The sequence below is a fragment of the Antechinus flavipes genome, chromosome 4 (genome assembly GCF_016432865.1).
Source record: "Antechinus flavipes isolate AdamAnt ecotype Samford, QLD, Australia chromosome 4, AdamAnt_v2, whole genome shotgun sequence".
NCBI lineage: Eukaryota > Metazoa > Chordata > Mammalia > Dasyuromorphia > Dasyuridae > Antechinus > Antechinus flavipes.
The window spans coordinates 165824881-165845653 of NC_067401.1; the positions used below are offsets into that span (position 1 = coordinate 165824881).

The 20773-nt window shown below is 35.7% G+C and overlaps 1 protein-coding gene across 5 annotated transcripts in view; it reads left to right on the forward strand.

The window, feature by feature from the left end:
- Positions 1 to 20773, forward strand: part of AATK (apoptosis associated tyrosine kinase) — a 207188-nt gene that overhangs the window by 30380 nt on the left and 156035 nt on the right. The window contains exon 1 of one of the 5 annotated variants that reach the window (XM_051995394.1): positions 15202 to 15346. The exons of the other annotated variants lie outside the window; for them this stretch is intronic. Coding sequence (XP_051851354.1) covers positions 15268 to 15346 — 79 coding nt within the window. The 5' untranslated portion in view covers positions 15202 to 15267. Of the gene's footprint in view, positions 1 to 15201; positions 15347 to 20773 lie in introns of those variants that run through there. 5 annotated transcript variants of the gene reach the window in all.

A 20773-nucleotide genomic window follows, 5' to 3' on the forward strand; every position in this document is an offset into this window, starting at 1 on the left:
TCTTGATGAGGGTGAAAGAGGAGAGTGTAAAAGCTGGCTTGAAACTTAACATTTAAAAAACTAAGATCTTGGCAACTAGTCCCATCACTTCCTGGCAGATCAAGAGAAGAAATGGAAGCAATGTCAGATTTTATATTCTTGGACTCTAAGATCATTGTAAATGATGACTGCAGCAATGAAATTAAAAGATGTTTGTTCCTTGGAAGGAAAGCTATAACAAATCTGTAAAAAGTAGAGCTATCACCTTGCTGACAAAGATCCATATGTTAAATTTATGGCTTTTTCAGTTACAATCTATAGCTATGAGAATTGGAGTATAAGAAAAGCTGAGTGCCACAGAATCAATGCTTTTAAATTGTGGTGCTGGAGAAGTCTTTTGAGAATCCCTTGAAAAGCTAGAGTATCAAATCAGTTAATACTTAAAGAAATTAATTTGGGCTATTCATTGGAAATTTATATACTGAAGCTGAAACATTAATTCCCTAATAAGAAGATGGGACTCATTGGAAAAAAAACAAAAAGAAAAAAAAACCCAAACTCTGATGTTGAAAGGAAAATGAAGGCAAAAGGAAAAGGAGATGGCAGAGGATGAGATAATATAATGGAAACAATGAACATAAACTTTGAGAGATAGTGGAGGAGAGAAAGGCCTGGAATGCTATGTATGATCCATGGAGTCATCAAAAAATTGGATTTCACTGAATGAACAACAAAAACTTTCTGATTCCAGGCCTAATATTCTGTCCAACCTAGTCATATGGCTTATTCTATGTGTCTAAATTGACTCATATACAAGATGGAACTGATATGGCTAGACAGCAGTTGATTTGTAAAAAGATCTAGAGACTTTAGTAGATGAGCCAGCAATATACATAGAAAGTTATACACTCTTAGGATGCATGAAGTGGATATAGAGTATGAGAACAAAGGAGACCTCTGAATTTCTGCTTATTTGTCTTGGTCAGTGGGCCTCCTTTCTACAGACACTGTGCTAGAACCCATTCTCCATTGATTAGCAGATTCCCAAGCCCTTTCCATGTAGGCTTCTCAGCCTGCCAAAGAACAAACCACATCCCCCAGCCCCTGCTGCCTGCTATCTTGTCCCCAGCCACCTTGACCCAAACTCTTTCATATTCCACTTTGTCTTTATTAAATCCTGTCTCTGTACTCTTTGAAGTATCCTATTAATCACTCAACAAATAACATTAGTTGTCTACTATGTGTCAGGCACTGTGCTAGATGCTAGGGATACAAATACTAAAAATGAAAGTGTCTACTCACAAGTAGCTTTTATCCCAGTAGGAGAGAGGATAACTACATGTAAAATATATATACAGCAAAATTATGGTTAGTAAGTACACATATAGAGAAAGTTATAATAACTAACATTGATTTAGCACTTTAAGATTTGCACAGTGCTTTATATATGTCATCTCATTTGTTTCTCTGAGACTGAGGAATTAAATGACTTGTCCATCATCATATGGCTTATGTGGGAGGCAGGATGTGAACTTATTGGCTAGATTCCATGTTCAGAACTTAAAAGTTAATTACAAGTTACTTAAAGTTAAATACAAGATAATTTGTAGAGGAAAGCACTAAAAGTTGGGGAATTCAAGCTGCACTTCATGCAGAAGATGATCCATGAACTGTATCATGAAGAGGGGAATTCTGTGAAGCAGAAATAAGGGAAAGAGCACATTCCAAACATTGAATGAATGCAAGAGCTTAGAGAGAACACTATACTTTCATTTTTATCCTTTCACAACTTAGCTATTACCTTACCACAATATTAAAAATACAACCTTTTTACAATTTTATTTTATTTTATTCTTAATTTATGGAATAAAACATTTTCATAACATAGCATAATTTTTAAAATGTCCATGAAACTTCAAATCTATTATGTACAACTTGCTATTCCTTTTAAATACATAACAAAGTTTTATTTAAAAAAAGAGCTTAGAGAGATAGGGAGAGTGCTGTATGAAACAGAGAAGGACAGTTTGTCATTTTGGGCAGCAGTGGAGGAGAAGAGGAGGACTTCCTTTCAACCTAGACTTCTCATATTCCTTTATTCTTTTGGCTCTCATTGAAACATGCCTTATCATGGATGACACTGCATCCAGCTGATCTTTCATCCATGACCTTCCTTTCCCCCAGCTCAGAGTGTTCCTAGAGGAAGAATCAGAATATTTCTTGCTTCCTATGGACACTTCAGGACTCTCCCTCTACCTCTCTCCCAGGAAAATCTAGTCCTTTGAGATCTATTCTATCAATACTTATTACCCAGTCTGGGATCCTGGTGTCTATTACCTACTGGACCCTAAACCATTTCACTTCTCAAGGAGATTAGCACCTGGTTTACAGTCTCCCTCTCAATTCCCAACTCCTGCAGTGTAATAACCATTACCTGCCAGGGTTATAAGGTTTCCTCCCTTGCCTCAATGAATAAGTTTTGCAAGTTTTTGCTAAAAGGACATACCCTAGTTATCAGCCTTTTTACTTGACTTCAGCAGGTATATTGATGTTCTTTGAATATCCTAATCTCCCTCTCTTTCAACCTACTCAACTCTTCCTTCATTCCACTTCCACTGTACATGGTGATACCCTGGATCTTGTTAAGACTCATAAGTGATCATCTCCATCATGAAGAAATCTGAAATTCCTTTTTGTAATTGTCCATCATTCCATCTCTCCCTGTATTTTATCCCCATCCTTTACCTTGACTTCTAATCCCTTTATCCATTAATACTTCCCTGTCTTCAACCCTTCTCTGATTATGTATTCCTCTCTTCTCTGTTTTGACCTCTTAGTAAACCAGTTCATACTATCCTGGAACCTCGCTCTCTTGTTCTATTACTACTTAGGTTTTGCCATCCAGGATTACTCTCATTTGTTTGGAAGAAGCTAGTTGGTTGAATGGATAGAACACTGGGCTTGATAAATTAGAGCTGAGTTCAAATTCAGAATCGGTCTCTTAGTAGCTGTATAACTTTGGGCCAATCACTTAAGAGCAGTTTGCTTCAGATTCCTCAACTGCAAAATGGGGGATAGCACCTGCCTCAAAAGAAATACTGGTAAATGTTTAGCTCAATGTTTGGAACATAGTAGATATTAATAGATGCTGGTGATTTTTACTTTGGATATTCTGCAGGAACATGGTGGGCTCCTTGACCTTGCCCAGCAGAGGAACTGAAAACTTTAAAATATGGATTGCAGATAGAGAGAGATAAGTTCTGAAACTTGGCTAAGAAGTCAGAGGTTTGAATTCAGGAAAAGACCCCACTTAGTTCCTGGCTTTTGTCTTAGCCCCAGGAACTCTTCTAACTAGTCCCTTAAGGGAATCCCCTTTATCCCCTGCCTCCCTCAAGATAGCACTTCTTGGCTAGACTCATTGCTCAAAGAGCAGCACACTTTCATCTCCTTACACTTTCCCCATCCCAGTAATCCTGAACCTCAGTTTACCAGTGTACTCTGCCCCCAACTGCCCCCCCTCCTTATGCCAAACTCCTTAATTTAGGACTATCACCCCAACATCCATCCACACCCTTCCATTCCAGATCCACTATACCTTCTGGAATATCAGTATAATTAACACACTTCTTTCATCTTAAATAGCTTCATTTTCCTTTATATCTTCTGGCAATGAGAGCTGACCTCCTCCTAGTGACAATGGTACCCTTGCACCATTTCCAGCCCCCGTTATACTATATATCATACCCTTCACCCCTGGATCTCATTGGAAAGGTGGGTGGGGAGTGGAAATACTCCTTGTTCCCCATTACCACTTTTAGGATCTCCTTCTAATGTGATCACTAAGCAACTTCTCCTTCTTTGAGGAAGAGTCACTTCTAGTCAGTCAATAAACATTTTCCTTCCATTCTCAATATGTTAAGCTCCCATCTCTTTCTGTGACTTTTACCCTCATACTTGGATACTTCAACATATATATCATTGATTTCACAAATACTAAAATTTCCCAGTTTCTCAGTCAATTCAACTTTATGACCTATTTCTTCACTCCAATTTGACACAAACATAGTAATACTGGTGATAATGCCATCAACCAGATTCATGAATTCTGAAAGTTCCTGTATCTGATCATAATCTTTTATCATTCCATCTTTCTCTAGGTCATACTCCATGACAATTCTGCTTTTTTGCGGACTGATTTTCTGTTCCTTTGAAGAACTCAAATCACTGAATCTCAAAGAGAAAAGAGATCTCAGTGATCCAAATGAACAGTAATCCCCTCCCCATTCTAGCAAGTTATTTTCATTGACAGAGAATTTACTACCTCTTAAAATGGAATTAAGGAATGAGTCCAGTGGTTGATCAGAAATTCTTTGAGAAGACAGGTGATTAGACTGTTAAAAATCTTTCCTTGAGGGACTGGCTAGAAAAGTCCCTGGGGCTAAGACAAAAGCCAGGAGCTGGATGGGGTCTTTTCTGGGACTCATATCTTCTATGACTTCTCAGCCAAGTTTTCAGAACTTGTTCTTATCTACAACCCACATTTTTAAAAATAGCAAAGACCTTCTCAGTTCCTCTTCTGGACAGAGTCAAGGAACCTAGTATGTTCCTGTAGAATATCCAAAGTAGAACTCATAGGTTTTCCTTCTAAGCTCACCTGTGTTTCCAACTTCTCTATTTCTGTCAAAAGTACCATACCCTTTTTAATCATTTAGATTGACAATCTTAGTGTCAAGATTACTTCTTTTCTTTTCCTTTCCCTCAAAGCTAGATTTTGTGATTTCTACCTCTATAACATTTAACTCCTTTCTACTCATCTAATTTACTACTTTAGTTCAGCTTATTATTTTTGCTATTGTTCAGTTTTTCAGTCGTGTCCAAATCTTTGTGACCCTGGTTGGGGTTTTCTTGGCAAAGATATTGTAATGGTTTTTCATTTACTTCTCCAGCTCATTTTACAAATGAGGAAACTGAGACAAATAGGGTTGTGATCTGCCCAGAGTCACACAGCTAATAAGTGTTTGAAACTGGATTTGAACTCAGGAAGATGAGTTTTCCTAACTCCAGGCCCAGCATTCTCTACTGTACTGTACCACCCAATTGCCTTTATTATTATTTAGTTTAGCTTATTGTAATAACCTTTTAATTGGTTTCTCTGCCCCACGTCTCTCCCTACTCCAATCCATCTGCCACACAGTTGCTAAAGTTTTTAAAGTTCTGATTATTGCTCAAAGCAATATTGGGTTGTATATTTAGAAGGTCCTTGGGGTCATCTGATTCCCTTATTTTACAGAATAGGCCCAGAAAGGGGAGGTCACCTGTTTACCATCAGGAATCTTGTTACCAGTATAGAGAACTAGGATTCCAATTCAGCTTCTCTGACTCCAAATCCAATACTTTTTCCACTTAATATGATCAAGAAATATTTGACTGTGCTTAAGTCTTCCTCTTTTAAGAATTTTTTTTTTTTATTCTGAGCTTAGTAGACACTATATAAAATGGGTAGTTCCATGTACATAGTAGAACAACAACAACAAAAGGATTGTGTGTGAGACTGCTGGTCTCTATTATGTACTTTTCTTTTAAAATTTATATATTTACATGTTTTTTATAGATTTTAAATATATAATATGTTCAACTTGTAGTTTTTAAAACATTTCTGCTTGTCTGGCTTTTTTTCTGGCCTTCCTTCTGTTCTCTTAATTAAAAAAAAAAAAAAAAGATGCCTCAATAACTTTTTTCTTTCTTTTGTTTTTCCTCTGCTCCACTTCCTAATCCCCTTTACCACCTTCCCTTACCATTTGTAAAGGAAAAAGCCCTTAATTAAAATTGCATAGTCAAGCAAAACAAATTCCCACATTAACTGTGTCCAAAAATTGTATGTCTTACTCTGCAGACCTTCTCTTATTCTCAAAGGTAACCTTGTTTACCTCCATTGTCTTTCTGATGCAAAGGAGGAGGATGTTACCATGCTAATTAAATATTTATCTGTCTCTGAAAGAGGTTGGAGTTGATTTTTATTTTTGGCATTGGAGAGTTACATAGCTCAACTCAGAGGTCTCTTTTGACCCCAGCAGTATATTCTGCTCTCTTTATAAACCCAGTTTTGGACAGGAATGTTGAAGACAGTTTGGAAGCTTTGCTGAATAGAACATATGTGTTTGGTACATGGTATGTAATGGGCATTTGCCAAAATATGAATTATGTATTTTGTGAATTACTGGGCAAGTTATAAATTCAAGGTTTGGACTCCCCTTTCATTCATCAGGTATCTGAGGAATGAATTCCTTACTTCCTGGGGGAGTTAGTATGGATTAAGATGGCAAAAAAGCCAGTTGTTGCAGGAACTATGGGGTGTTGCTGTGAAGTAGTCCAAATATTCTGAAAAACAACTTGGAACTACATCCAAAAAACCTGGTGATAACATCCCCCAGAGTTTATCTTTAAAGACAGTAGGAAAAGATCCATGGGTACAAATTATTGGGACCCATCTGAGTAAAGGCCAAAGAAATGGCACTGAGCTTACATCAGCAACAGAAGCTCCATCTAGGTAGATTGATATTAATGTGAGTTCACATTATATGAAATTCAGTTTAGTGCAGATGATAAAATGATACTAGGTCAGATTTAAGTGAGCCAAAATTCAATTTTATAATACATGCTAGTTGAAGATTTTAACACGCCACTATGTTGTTAGTCTATACTTATCTATTGCTATATGTGGATATGATGTGTTGTTGCTGTATATATTACAACAGTTGCATTATTTTTGGAAACCCTTAACAAAATGGACAAAAGAAAGAATACTTCAGATGGAAACACTGCCAGTACAGGAGAAAACATTAGAACAAAAATATGTGATGTAATTGAATAGTATAGTAATTAAAAATAGGATAAAATATCAGAATGCCTGAATCTATGGTATAAAATATTATAAAACATGCAGACAGATTAAGAAAATTAAAGTTGCATCATCTTTTTTGGTTTGCAAATAACAATAAGGAATAGTAGTGTATAGTGATAGAAATGGACTATGTTATTTGTATGGATTGGAGATTGTACTCAAAAACACATGCCTTTTAGAGCAGTCATTTAGATAAAAATTTCATGTTATAAGGCAATATAAGAAAATGGAAATGAAATGAATAGTAAAGAAACTTTTATTACAAGCCTTGGTTGGTTCGATTGTTTTAAAAATTTGATTCAGTTGCATGATGTCAAAATTACTGGAGAAGCAGTTAGTGCAAATGAGGACATAACTGTTAAATGTCTCAATGTTGTAGTCAAAAAAGGTGACTACACTGATCAACAAATTTTTAATGTTTATGAAACAGGCTTATTATGAAAAGGATGCATTTCATGACTTACATTTCTTTTTTATTTTGATAATAGCTTTTTATTTTCAAGATACCTACAAAGATAGTTTTCAACATTCAACCTTGCAAAATCTTGTGTTCCAAATTTTTCTCTCTCCCTTCTTCTTCCCTCCCTCCTTTAGACAGCAAGTAAAACAATATAGGTTAAACATATATTTCTTCTAAACATATTAACACATTTATCATGTGTACAGGAAAAATCAGATCAAAAGGGGAAAATAAGAAAGAAAAAAAAGCAAGCAAACAACATAAAAGGTAAAAATACTATTTTGTGATCCACATTCAATCTCCATAGTTCTCTTTCTGGATGCAAATAGCTCTCTCCATCACAAGTCTATTGGAGTTGGCCTGAATGACCTCATTATGAAAAAGAGCCAAGTCCAGCACAGTTGACCATATATAATCTTATTGTTGCTGTGTACAATGATCTGGTTCTGCTCATTTTCCTCAGCATCAGTTCATATAGGTTTCTCCAGGCTTCTCTGAAATCATCCTGCTGATCATTTCTTACAGAACAATAATATTCCATAACATTCATATACCATAATTTATTCAGCCACTCTCCAATTGATGGGTATCCATTCAGTTTCCAGTTTCTTGCCACTACAAAGAGGGCTGCTACAAACATTTTGGCACTTAAGGGTCCCTTTCCCTCCTTTAAGATCTCTTTGGGATATAGGCAAAGGATATGCACAATTTGATAAACTTTATGAAATAGTTCCAAATTTCTCTCCAGAATGGTTGGATCAGTGCACAATTCCACCAACAATGTTATCAGTGTCCCAATTTTCCCATATTCCCTCCAACATGCGTCATTATCTTTTCCTTTTATCTTAGCCAATCTGAGAGGTATGTAGTGATACCTCAGAATTGTCTTAATTTGCATTTCTCTAAACAATAGTGAATTAGAGCATTTTTTCATATGATTAGAAATGGCTTTAATTTTTTCATCTGAAAATTGTGTATTTACATCCTTTGACCATTTATCATTTGGAGAATGGCTTGTATTCTTATAAATTTGAGTCAGTTCTCAATAGTAGAAATGAGGCCTTTATCAGAACTCTTGATTGTAAAAATTTCCCCCCTAGTTTTCTGCTTCCCTTTTAATTCTTGGCTGCATTGGTTTTGTTTTTTCAAAAACAAATTTAACGTAATCAAAAATATCCATTTTGCATTTCATAATGTTCTTTAATTCTTCTTTAGCCATAAATTCCTTTCTTCTCCACATATCTTAAGCAATAGATTATCCCTTGTTTTCCTAATTTACTTATAGTATCATCCTGTATGTCTAAATCATGAACCCATTTTGACTTTATCTTGGTTATAAGATATATAACTTACATTTCTAAGAAAGAAAAAAACTAAATCCAGATTTAAATTGTCAAAGGATAGCTTAACACTTTTATTGATAGATAATGTAGAGTAGATTTTAAATTAAAAGGTTACAACCACTGATCACTTCCATATTTTTGATGGTCAAATAAGGAACATGGAGGACTAAAGATTGTTTTTCAGATTCTTAATTCTGCTGCTAAAAAAATTCAAAGACAACAACTTTGCATTTAAAGCATTATTGATTTAAATAATGCTTCAAATTATCCAGTAAGACTTGGTTCATTGTATGAGAATGGGAACACACAAATTCATTAATATATGGCTAAAGCTATCTACCTTCTAGTGTTTGAAGATTTAAAGAAAATTCATTCTATGCTGATAAAATATTTTAAATGACAAAAATGATATTTTGTCAGATCACCAGTGTATGATTTTCAGATATGACATTCAGTAAATTTAAAATTTTCAAAATTTTGCTTTCTGTAATTATTTTCTTAATTTGTTATAATCCTGAATCAAAAATTCATTTTTCTTATATTTTTCAATATTACATTAAGAAACAGATAAAATTTTATTTTCACATTTTTCATTGCATATTTTCACTGTCCAATGACCATATTTTGCATATAATTATAACAACGAATAGTATGAATTTGAATAATGCAAAGACTTCACAGAGTTTCATATTTATAATAGTTGGGATCTGACTGCAAATAAATGTAATAGAATATAATTATTACATAAGAAATAGTGAATATAGTAGATTCAGATAACTTGGGAAAACTTCTTTGAACTACTGCACAATAAAGTGAGAAAACCATATTAATTTGTAATAATGTTTAAAAAAAGCATTCTGAAAGATATAAAAATTCTAATCAATGGAATGATCAAGTATGTCTTTAAAAGAATCTCTCTTGGCAGAGAGGTGATGAGTAGAAGAATAGGATAAGACATGAGTTTTCAAACATATTCAATGAATGAATTTGTTTTCCTTGACTTACCTATTTGTTAAGGGATGGCATTGAACTTGAACTTTTTCTTCTCTTTAACCCCTTGATATTATTTCTCACTTACTCCTCTTTTTTTCTTCACATTTTTCTGACAATGAAATCACCTTATTTTTCCTTCTTAAGAAGGCTAGTCCCTCTATCTCTTGATCTTATAGTTGCCCATTTTCTCTAGCAGATTTCAACATTAATTATCCCCTTTCTTTAACCTTCAGCCTCTCCCTATGGTTTCCTTCTCTATTGTCTTCAAACATACCAAGATTTTCCCCATTTATTTTAAAAACAAAAAACCCAATAAACCTTCACTAGGCCTTTGATTCATCCTTAGCATTTATTAAGCACCTAATATATGTCAGACACCACTAAGTGCTAGAACAAAGAAAGACAAAGAATGGTCCCTGCCTTCAAGGAGCTCACATTGAGAGGGAGAAATAACAAGAAGACAACAGACAAGATAGTAACAGGTTAAATTAGAGATAAGCAAGAGGGACATATTTACTAACATCAAACTGGAGATAATCAAGAAAGAGATATTTACTAACATCAAGGTGTATTAGGAAAGACTAAACATAGAAGATGACATTTTAACTGAGACTTGAGGGAAACCAGGAGGCCTAAATAAGGGAGGAGATGCCCAGGGGCAGAGTTAGTTTAAAAAAAAAAAAAAAGGCCAGAGTGGAGATAGAATGTTTTGTTCTAGGAGCAGCAAGGAAGGCAGTCAGTGTCCCTGGATTCCAGCACGTGCTCATGGGGGTGTGTGTGTGGAAGAATTAAGGTGTAAAAAGATTGAAAAGCTAGATTGAAGGGTCAAGTTGTAAAACTTCAAATGCCAGAGGACTTTACATTTGTAATGCATATAACATATTAATGCAGTGATACATATGTAATTTATAAATATGTGAGGGGGTACGGGTTCAAAAATGTTTCCTGATAAGGGTACATGATCAAAACAAGTTTGGAATCCACCTCTCTATAGTTTGTTTCCACTCTAAATCCTTTGAAATGCTAATCCTTATTACTGTATAAATATGCTTTTTATATAGTTACAATTCCAAATTCCATTTTTTTTCTCTTTTAGTAATCTATGTGATAGGGGTCTGGCTTATGAGGTTCAGATTTCAGAGTCAAGGCATGATAAAAAAAAAAAAAAAGGGATATTTCTCTCAGATGTTTTCTATTGGTTGTTGAGGGAAAGATTTGCCTAAACAAGGTGGATTTGAGGATGTTTAATTCAATCTTCATTTTACAGAATAGCAAACTAAGGCCCTAAGGAGTGAAATGACTTGCTCAGACACACTAGTAAGGAGCAGAGTTACAGAAACAGATCCTCTTGATTGGAATCCATGTTGGCTTCCACAACTATCCCTTTGGCCTGCTTAGTTCAGCTGCCCAAAGATAAACATCGTTGAGTCTGCTCTCCCTAGACCAGCCCTGAGCCAGGGAAATGGAAGCAATTAAGTGGCAAGAATCAAAGAGGGATGTTGGAAGTAATAGGACTGATGTAGAGGGGACTCAGAGACTCATAGTCTGTTAGAATGTTTAAATCTCAGCTCTGCCACTGAACACTTGGGTGACTTTAGATAAATAACAATCTCTCTGAACCTCTATCTTTTCATCTATAAAATGAGGGGGTTAGATGAAGTGAATTCTAAGATCCCTTCTACCTCCACATCTTCTGGGACTTTAGACATCCACTCCTTCAGCCTTTACATTTTATTGATGACTTGCTGAAAGGAGATGAGACTTGTCCAAAAGTATACAAGTAGTCAGTGGCAGAGATCTCACATCTGGGTCACTGCACCACGTTGGCAGAGAAATGGGTGAACTGGAAACAAAGTAGATTTTGCCATGCATGAACAAGGTTATTAGTGAATTTCTTTGTGTCCATCAGCTGCAGAGCACGTGAGTTCTTTTAGCAGTGGCAAGTTTAAGTTGTCATGAAGCAGGATGCCTTCAGACCCTCCCCACCAAAACCATATTAGCCATTGCTTACTTCTAAACTGGATGGGTAACTATCATAGGCCACTCTGTTTTGATCAGATGAGTTTTGGAAAGTAACCATAAGCAGGAGGGTTAATGAGATATAAGAGGCTTTCAAGTATGATGGTATCCTTTGTGTTTTGTTAATGTTTTCCTTTTTTTTTTTTTTTTTTTTCAAAAATACTTTTCAACCTTCTAGCTTGTTTTCCCCTATTTGCATCCCATTTAGACATGGAGAACAGATGGTTGCAATCCCCAGCTGAGGAAACTGAAGAAGCCCAAGGTCACATTGGTAGTTAATGGTGGAGCTGTGCCTAAAGCTCAGGTTTCTGCTTCACAACTCAATGGCTCATCTTCTAGGCCACAGAATGTGAAATAACTTTGAATTAGATTAGAAAGAGGAAGACAAGTCTGTATAAAGTGAAAAGAGAGATATATTTCCCATTGCTATGGCTTCTGTGTTATTTCTCTTTCTCTGAAATCAACCCCTCAAGTACTTATCAAGCACCTACTATGTGCTCTGGATAGTATGTAAGTTATAGACATGGGGGCGGGGGGTGGAGTTTGAGGGTTTGGGGAGGGATGTTTTATAAAGATTAAAAATCTCTATTCATTATAAGCTTATATTCTAATGAAGGAGACAAGAAGTACATATGTATGTGTATATATATTATAATTATGATATTAATACATTTATGTCCACATAACTTAAATAAAAAGTAGTTTGAGATTACTGAAAGTTGGGGGAAATCAGGAAGAGCTTCATGCAGAAAATGATACTTAAATTATATCATAAAGGAAAAGAGAGACCTTTTGAGGTATCACAAAGTGTAGATAGATGTTCAGTGCAAAGGCACAGAAATGGGAGTAGATGGCAGGTTGGAGGGAGAATAATGTCCTCCTGTAAGGCTGGAAAGATAGATTAGGGTCAGGTTATGAAGAGAACATTGGAGAAATTTGTTTTGTTCTATAGGCAATAGAAAGCCATTAAAATAGGTTGAGTAGAAGAGTTTACTTGTCAGATTTGTAGTTAAGGAAAATTACTTTGGCAGCAGTGAGGAGGATGGACTGAAATCATGAAAGATGTAAAGTAGGACTATTGCAATAATTTAGATGAAAGGTGATAGGGAACTGAATTCAAGTTTTAGCAGTATGATTGGAGAGAAGGATCAGTTAGCAGTGATGAAAAGATAGGGCTGTGTATGTGTGGTGCAATACTTGTTCTTTTTGAAAGGAATAAGGGCCCCCAAGACTTTTTTTTCCCATGGGGGGGAACCTTGGAAATGGTGACAATAAAGGGTTCTCTAGGCCTGCCTGAATACATACACATAATATAATGAATACACACACACACACACACACACACACACACACAATATATATATATATATATATACACAAAGGTATTGTATGAAGGAGGGCATTAACTGTTGGGGAAGGGAAATTAGGAGGTTTCAAAGTCTTTATTGTAAATCTGGATCTTTTTTGGGAGCATTTATTTTACATTGAATTAAATTTTCTCAAATGAAAAAAACATTTTCTCTCCTAATTACCCTGCCCCCACCAGTGGGGAAAACCAAAACAAATAGCTTGGCCAGGCCCCCCAAAATTCTCACAATGGTTTTATGTTTTATATATATATATATATATATATATATATATATGTGTGTGTGTGTGTGTGTGTGTGTGTGTACATGTATGAATGTACACACACATGAATATAAACATATACATGCACACATATCTATATGCACACATATGTATATCTTATTCTATACTTAGTCCCTCTATTAGAAAGCAAGTGCCATGTTCTATCACCTGTACTCTGGAATCATGATTGTTCATTGTCTTGCTGGGAGTTCTTTCAGTATTCAAAGTTGTTTATAGTGTTTGTAATTGTATGCATTGTTCACCTAGTTTATTCTCCTCAGTTCATATGAGCCTTCTCAGATTTCTCTGAAATACTTCATAATTTCTTCTGTTACAATAACATTTTATTATATTCATTCTGAACGGAGGAAAAGTTACATTCCAGACATTGGGACTGACCAGCGCAAAGGCATGAAGGGGGGAGATTCAGTGTCATAAGAGAGGAACAGAGAGAAAGCCATTTTGGCCGGACCAAAAGAGATTCAGATCCTTCTCTCTCATACCTGATTCTTCCTTTGGCCTCCCCTCTGCTTCCACAGGTAGGTAGCCAGATCTGTAGGGATCCAGCATTCTGCTCCACTCCCTGGAAGTAGAGTAACATATGGCAAGGCCTCTGAGGACCGGATTTAGGATTCAGCAGATCTGAGTTCAGATCCATCTCTGATCACCTCCCAGCTGTGGGAGTTATGGGTATTTAATCTTATGGGCACTTATGTGCCATAGGTTCCAGATACAGTACTAGGCACTGGGGATTACCAAGATAAAAATGGAAGTCTCCACCCTCCAGGAGTTTATGTTCTATTGAAGGGAAAGTAAATGTATGTATATAAGTAGATAAGTAGGTATTTTGCAAGGGACGTTCTAAAAGCTGGGTGGGACCAGGAAAGGCCTCTTGTGAATGGGGCCCTTGGAAGCCACCGCGGAAGAAGTCAAGGCGAGAGGTCCACGGGAGGGAGGAGGCCCGCGGAGGGGCTGTGTTTAGGCAGGAAGGCCACAAGTGGAGTGTCATGTGTGATGGACACCATTTTGGCTGGACCACAGGGTTCATGCAGGTGAGGAGTGATATATGCTAAGTTTGGAAGGTTAAGTGGGAGCCAGATGGTGAAAGGCTCCAGAAGCCAGACGGAGGACTCGTCTTCAGCAGGGAGCCTGTCCTCAGAGATCACCTTCCATTTACACTATTATAGAGCTGTATATATTTTTTGGCATCTTCTCTGTCCCACTAGAATGGAAGCACCTTAAAGGTGCTTTCAGTCTTTTCCTTTCTTTGTAGCTTCGGTGCTCAGCAGTGCCTAGTTGCATGAAGTAAGTGCTTAATAAATGCTTGTTGAGTCATTTAACTTTACAGACAGGGATGTCAGGTGGAGTACTAATGTGTGTGTGTGGGGGTGGTTTAAGAGCATACAAAACCTTCTGGACTCTAAGGGACTCATAAAAAAGCCAGCAATTTTTGTCACTACCTTGTGACCTTGGGGCCTCCGTTTCCTTACTTGTCACGTCTGGGGTTGAGCAGACGGTTCCCAACCCTGCTCTAAACCCTGTGATCTTTGGTTAAGGCTTCGGGTCACAGCCTCTGTCTCTCCCTTTGCCCTCACAGCCACCACGGCGGAGCCGCAGCTCCGGGGCTGGCTTGGCCCCTGCACTGCAGTGCCGGGAGGAGGCTGGGTGGCCTCTTGGCTCCTGCTGAGCTCATCGATCAGGGCAGCCCCTGCTCAAGCCCTCCGGGCTCTGCTCTACCTGGCAAAGCCTCTGGCTTTCCCTCCCTCCTTTCCTACCTTCCTATAGGGGCACCTCCCCCATCTTCCCTTCCCTGACCTCCCCCCTCCCTTCTCCCGCTTCCCTCCCTGCCTCCCCCCCTCCCCCTCTCTCCCAGTGCTTCAGGATGATTTCATTTTACACGACAGTGCGCATCCCTGTCAAAGCAAATTAAGAGAAATTAATGCATGAGGCTTGAACAGACTGGGAAGCGTTCGGAGGCCGTGGCAGGATGGGCAGAGAGGAGGGCAGCCTGTGGGAAGGAAGGTATTTTTCTTGTCTTATTCTGTGTAGCGCATGGAGTCACATCAGCCCTGGCGGGGAGCATGGGGCGCGGAGGGGGAGGGCGGACGTTGTCTTGGTTGAGTCGCATAGTCTCTCTCCAGCCGCGGCGGCTACGTCTGCTTCCATCCCCACGTTTCGCGGAGTCTTTCTTCCTCGGTCTCCTTGTCGAGATGTCCCCTAAGCTTAACTTCAAGACCAGATGTTTAGGGCTGAAAGCGACCTGAGGGGTAATCTAACCCCACGCCTTATTTTTCCCCAGGAGAAAACTGAGGCCCGCTGAGGTTGAGGGACTGCCCGAGGTCACTCTAGTAGTAATCGGCAGAGCCCCAAATCTTACCGGCTCCTCGGACTGGAGAGCAGCCCCTTCCGCTAGAGCAGCTAGTGAGCTGCCTGGTCTCCTGTCCTATCTGGGCTTACAGAGCTATTTGATGAGCTCAGCAGTTTTGAAAATGGGAAATCTGCCTTTGTGATTCTACTCCCTCACCCTCCTCCTGTTTTCTCTGTGGAAAGAGGTATGCATGGGACAGTTTCCCCCTTTTTTTTTTTTTAAACTGCAAGTGGAAGGAATCTATCAAGGATGGGATGGAATTGTTGTCAGTATATGAGAATGCAGGGCCTTAAAATGGGGAAGAAGCCATAAGGATTGGTACTTGCTCTCCAAGCATTTTCTCCTAAAGGCTCAAGTTTGGTATTTCCATTTTGAGAGCAGACCTCTTGGCCAGGTAACAGCTGGAAAGGAACCTCCCAAGCATCCTGACTTCTGGGAAGCCTTGTGGTGATTTGGGACAAGTGCTAGATTTGAGTTCAGAGTGGGCAAATCATTCTTGTACATCTCTCACCTTGGGTTTTCTAGGGTCCTTCCTAACTTGAAAATCTAAGTAGTGATTACATACATACATGCTTACTTATATATACACACCCATATACATATATGGGTATGTATATACATTTATATACACATAGACACATAAATACATATATATACACAGAATATATTTTAGTCACCATTTAAACATATATATGCATACATATATATAATCACCATATATATATACTAAAATATGTATATGAAAATAATGTATATAAGATATATAAATATAAGTATATAAGATATTTTGTTATTCTAAAAAATACCAACATTACGCATAATAATGCTACTTAATATTAAGTACAGATCTGTTATAATACAAGTTACCTGTGCTGTTAATTATAACAATATTGATTCATTAAATTTATAAATTAATCCAAAATTGGAATAATTTCCACCATAAAAAAGAACAGAAAAAAATTAAGTATAAGATTATAAATATCTGTAACATATAGCTTGTTATATATAATATGGATACAAACACAAATATGTATAGACCATAGTAATTTTAAAACTTTCTTGTCTGTGTCTCCCTTAGAACTCTGCTGTATATGTTTTTTTAAAATTTCATACTTATTTTTTATCTTTAAGCTTTTTATTTTCAAAACATATGCATAGATAATTTTTAATATTCTTGCAAAATCTTGTCTTCCAAATTTTTTCCTTCTCTTCCCCCATCCGCTCCCCTAGACAGCAAGTAATCCAATGTATGTTAAAAAGGTGCAATTATTCTATAAATATTTCCACAATTATCATGCTACACAAGAAAAATCAGATAAAAAAAACAAACCAAAAAGCAAGCAAACAGCAATAAAAAAGTGAAAATGCTATGTTGTGATCCACACTCAGTCCCCATAGTTCTCTTTCTGAGTGCCAATGGCTTGCTTCATCATTAAGACCATCAGAACTGGCTTGAATCACCTCACAGTTGAAAAGAGCCACATCCATCGGAATTGATCATCACATAATCTTGCGATTGCTGTCATACTTACTTTTAAAAAATCAACTACATAAATTGAAAACAGAGAAAGCCTGGCCGCCCAGTAATTTGTTTTTTGTTTTGGGTTTTTTCCCTTGCTTTCTTTTTCTTAAATTACAAAAAATTTTTATTAAAACTTTTTATTTTCAAAACATATGCATAGTTTTCAAAATTTACCCCTGCAAAACCCTGTCCAAAATTCTTCTCCCTTCCTTTCTCTCATCCCCTTCCATAATCCAATATATGTTAAACATATGCAATATAGTATATTTCCACAATTATCATGTTGCACAAGAAAAATCAAATCAAAAGTCTGCTGTATATATTTTTAAAAGTGCTTCAATGCCCTCCCTCCCTTTTTTTTCAGGGGGAGAAGAGATCACAATCTCTTGTATTCCCTTAATTACTTGCTTCCCAATAAAATTTTTTTCTTATAACAAAGAATAGTTAAACAAAACAAATGCACATATTGCCCTTATCAAAAAAAAAAAGTTTAATTCTGCATATCACCTTTCTGGCAGAAGAAGGGGAGCATGACTCATTATTGGTGCTCAGGAGTCTTGGTCATTATGTTGATTAGAGTTCTTGCGTCTTTCAAACTTGTTCTTTATAATGTAGTCATTGTATAAATTTTTCTTTTAATACTGTTTGCTTCACTTTCATGAGGCCATATAAACTGTCTCAATGTTCTCTAAATTTATTAGTTTCATTATTTTGTACGATACAACATGGTAATCATTCATTCTATTCATATAAGCTTAGCTTGTTCAGCCATTCCTCAAATAATGAGTACCTACTTAGTTTCTAGTTGTTCACTACAACAGAAAACATATTCCTCAGTGGTATTTCTGGATCAGAGGTATGCATAGTTTAGTAACTTTTTAGATATAATTCCAAATTGCTTTCCAAAATGATTAATATATCACATAGTTCCATCAAGAGTACATTACTTCAGTGACCTCCCACAAACCCTTTAACAATTCCCATATTTTCTTTTTTTCATTTTTTTTTTGCCAAACTGATGAATGTAACATAGTACTTCAAAATTTTTATAAAGGGCATTTCTATTATTTTCAGTAGTTAGGAAATTTTTCACATAATTGCTTATAGGTTAGATTTCACTTTAGAGAACTGACTCCTTCATATTGGGAAATGGCCTTGCTTCTTTTTTAAAAAGTGGGTTTCTATATATTTTGGACATCCCAACTTTTTGCAAAGATTTTTTTTTCTCATTCTGTTTTTCTCATACCCATAATTGTTTTCCTTGTAAACTTAGCTGAACTGATTTTATTTGTGAAAAAGTTTTTAAATTTTATTTGATCAAAATCATTCCTCTCATGATCCCTCTATTCCATTTCGGTCATAAGCCCTTCTGCTATCTATAATTGCATAAAGAAAGCTTCTTCAACTGTGGGTTGCAACCCCATATTGAGTTGCAAAAAATTTGGCAACAGTAAAAGGTATCAAATATTCCATTAAGATTTAATTCTTTATGTAAAAACAAACAAGCACATATTTTAAAATAAATTTGTGATTTATCAGTAAATGTTTGATATATATGCTTATTTTATATACCTATATATCTAGGGTTGCATAAACATTTCTCAAGCAAAAAGGAGTTGGAAGTAAAAAAAAAATTAGGAAGCCCTGCTATAAATGATCCCTTTTTTGATCTGCCTTTTATATCTAAATCATGTATTTTTTGGAGTTTATTCTGGTATATTATGTGAGATGTTGATCTAAACCTATTTTCTGTACACTGCTTTCTAATTTTCCCCATAGGTTTTGTTTAACACTGAGTATCATTCTATAGTAGTTAAGAACCTTTTGGTTTATGGAACACTACACTATTATGTTCATTTATGCTGTATATCTAATCTGCCTCACTGATGATTAAGATTTCATTTTTTTAAAAATTGATACTAAATAATCCTAATGAATAGTGTTCATGGTACAATTTGAGATCTGATGCTGATAGGTCCTCCTTCCTTTCCACTTTTCTCACAAAAATTGACATTTTGTACTTCTAAATTTTATTATTTTTTCTGCTTTAAAAAATAGCTTTTTGGTAGTTTAACATGCCATTGAATAAATTAATTTATATTGTATTGGCACATCACAGTCATGAGCATTCAATTATCCAGGTCTCCTTTTAGTTTTGAAAAAGAATGTGTTATAATTGTATTTTACAATTTTTGTCCATGTCTTGGTAGGTAGACTCCCCAATATTTTCTACAGTCTATAAATTATTTTGAACCAAGATCTCCCTTTCTATGTCTTTTTGCTGGGTTTTGTTGTTTATGTGGTTTATCCTCAAAGTCTTCCTGTAGTTTTAATAGCTTAAAACTATACAAACTCTTTTGCAACAATCTGTATATAGAAAGACTGGCAATTTGTGGGAATTTATTTTATATTGTTTTGTTTAAGTTATTAAATGTTTCAATGAATGTTTTAATTGAATCTCAAGGGTTCTTTAAAATAAATCATTTTATAATCTGAAAAAAGTAAGGATTTTGTTTACTTCTCGCCTTTATTGTCCCAATTTATTTTTCTTATTGCTGTAGTTAGCAGTGGTTTTGTTAATGGACATTTTTGCTTTTTCCTTAATATGATTGTAAAGACCTCTACTGTTATTCTATTACTTATAATAGTGGCTCTTAGTTTAAGACTCATATCATTTATCACATTACTTCAAAGGGCTCTTCATTACTAGGATTTTAATTAACATAAAGGGGTATCATAGTATGTCAAAAGTCCTTTTTTACCTAATTGTATAATTGTTATTGATTTAGTTGTTAATGTGGTCTGTTATGTCCATAGTTCCATATTGAACCATCTATATTTCCATCTAATCATATTATACAACTTTTAAAATAAGATATTGTTATAGACTATTTTCTAATATTTTATTAAGTATTTTTACATTACTATTCATTAGGGATATATTGGTTTAAAGTGGTTTTTTTTCCGTTTGCTTTTTCTTTGTCTGGTTTAGGTATGAAGGATCTATTTGTAACATTGAAAGGATTTGGTGGGATCCCTTTTCCCCTCTGGCACTTCAAACAGCTAATATGGGAACTGTTTTTGAATAAATTAAAGGATTACCAATAAATCCACCTTAAACCTGGTCTCCCTCCATCCATAATTTAGGAATTCATTTATGATTTTAAATTTCTTCTCCCTGAAATTGGGTTAGCTTTTTATTTCTTATGATAGTCTATTTTTAGTTTTATAAATATTTCTCAATCTCATGTATATTGCCAGTTTTACTATCAAATAATTGAATAGTTTCTAATAATTTTTCTTAATTTATTGTGAATTTTCCTTTTTTTTTTTGATTATTTTCTTTTCCTATCTTTTGAGAAACAGTTTATCTGTTTTATTAGTTTTTTTTAAAACAATAGGTCCTAATTTTATCAATGGTGCTACTTTTTTTTGCTTTCAGTTTTTTAAATCTCTCATTTGATTTTTAAATTATATTTTTGTGTTTAGTTGAAGTTTTTTAATTTATTGCTTTGCTTGCATTTTTATTTCCATTTACAATTCAATGATTTATTTTTTT